The sequence below is a fragment of the Cicer arietinum genome, chromosome 7 (assembly GCF_000331145.2).
Source record: "Cicer arietinum cultivar CDC Frontier isolate Library 1 chromosome 7, Cicar.CDCFrontier_v2.0, whole genome shotgun sequence".
NCBI classification, from domain to species: domain Eukaryota; kingdom Viridiplantae; phylum Streptophyta; class Magnoliopsida; order Fabales; family Fabaceae; genus Cicer; species Cicer arietinum.
The window spans coordinates 44,509,799-44,511,204 of NC_021166.2; the positions used below are offsets into that span (position 1 = coordinate 44,509,799).

At 29.9% G+C, this 1,406-nt stretch overlaps 1 protein-coding gene across 1 annotated transcript in view; it reads right to left on the bottom strand.

The window, feature by feature from the left end:
- LOC101499752 (uncharacterized) overlaps positions 1-837 on the bottom strand; it is a 4,004-nt gene extending 3,167 nt beyond the window's left edge. The window contains exon 1 of the mRNA XM_027336916.2: positions 9-837. Within this exon, the coding sequence (XP_027192717.2) occupies positions 9-782 (774 nt within the window). The 5' untranslated portion in view covers positions 783-837. The remainder of the gene's footprint in view (positions 1-8) is intronic.
- Between the last annotated feature and the right edge of the window lie 569 nt (positions 838-1,406).

The following is a 1,406-nucleotide window of genomic DNA, read 5'->3' on the forward strand; positions in this document are numbered from 1 at the left end:
TCATGAGCATGTTCATCCCTTTTTCTCTTGTTTATTTTTCTTTCCTCAAGGTCCCAATCTTTTTTGAGAGACTTCCATTTGTTTTCAAAATATTCACTAAACTTTAACGCAATTTTATGAACCTCATTTCTAGGAGGATATAATAACATTCTTTGAGAGAATACAAATCTGATGTCAGTAGCAAATTCATCGGGTGTTGAATAGAGTTGCAATTTGGATTCAATATCTTTCAAACCCATAGTCTTCAACTTAGACTTGCTCTCTAAATTATCCTTGTCATGAAAAGCCTTCAAGAACTTGAGATCAATAGGATCTTTTAGAGGCCAGCTATCTCTTCCAATCAAAATCCTCTTCAAAATCACCCAACATTGCATCTTCTTGTAATGTTGCATCGGCTTCTTTCTCTTTTCAGTCATGATCTCACCGCCATCAAACTTCAAGCAACAATTTTCGGTTCTTGGGTTTCTTGTTTCATTGATAATCTTCTTGGAACAAGAATCCTTCATTTCTTGCACACCAACTTCTTTAGACAACATGGGTTTTGAATCTTTGACAGAATCGGTTGTTGTGTTGTTGTTTTGTTGAGACATAATAGCTGTTGAATCTTTAGCGTCAAGCCAGAAACATGTAACAATTGGCTTGGATGTAGAATGTTCCATCTTAATATCTCCTTGAGAATGATTCTTTTGAGAAGAAAACTTGATTATAAGTCGCTTACGAGGTTGTTTAGTATTCTCCAAATCTTTAGTATTCTCCAAATCCATTACCGATAATGAACTCATTGTGTTGTTTATGTGTATGGAGAACAAACAAGAAAATGGAACAAGAATAACAATGATCAATTCAATTCACTATATGTTTGGAGTGTGTACTGTTGGCTCTGTTTTTATAAGGTTAATAATCAAAATCAAATCAAATCTTCAAAACCGAAAAAATCAAATCTTTTTTTTTTTTTACCGTTGATTACTAAATCTTTTTCACATGCATTTAACTTTTTTTAATTCTGTTGCATTTAATTTCTTTTTTTTTTAGTTCTGTTGCATTTAATTTCAAATCATAATAAATTATTCCTGAAAATTTGAGTTTTAAAATTAAAATAATTTTTTGAGTTAAATTCTATTTATCTATTATGTGAACTTCAGATATTTAGACTCTATTTACTTAAAATCAGAGATTATAAAATAAAAAATTATATACCCAAAAACCAACTAATTCTAAGTTTGCTGCCCCATTTTTATAAATGTGGAAAAAAAATTCAAATTTTTAAAATGTTAGAAAAATCTGGTATTCTAGTTTTTTGAAAAAGTGAATAATCTTAAGGGGTAAAATCCGGTAAATTCTAAGTTTGCTGCCCTTTTTTTGAAAATCTGGTATTCTGTTTCAGATTTTTAAGGGGTAAAAAATTT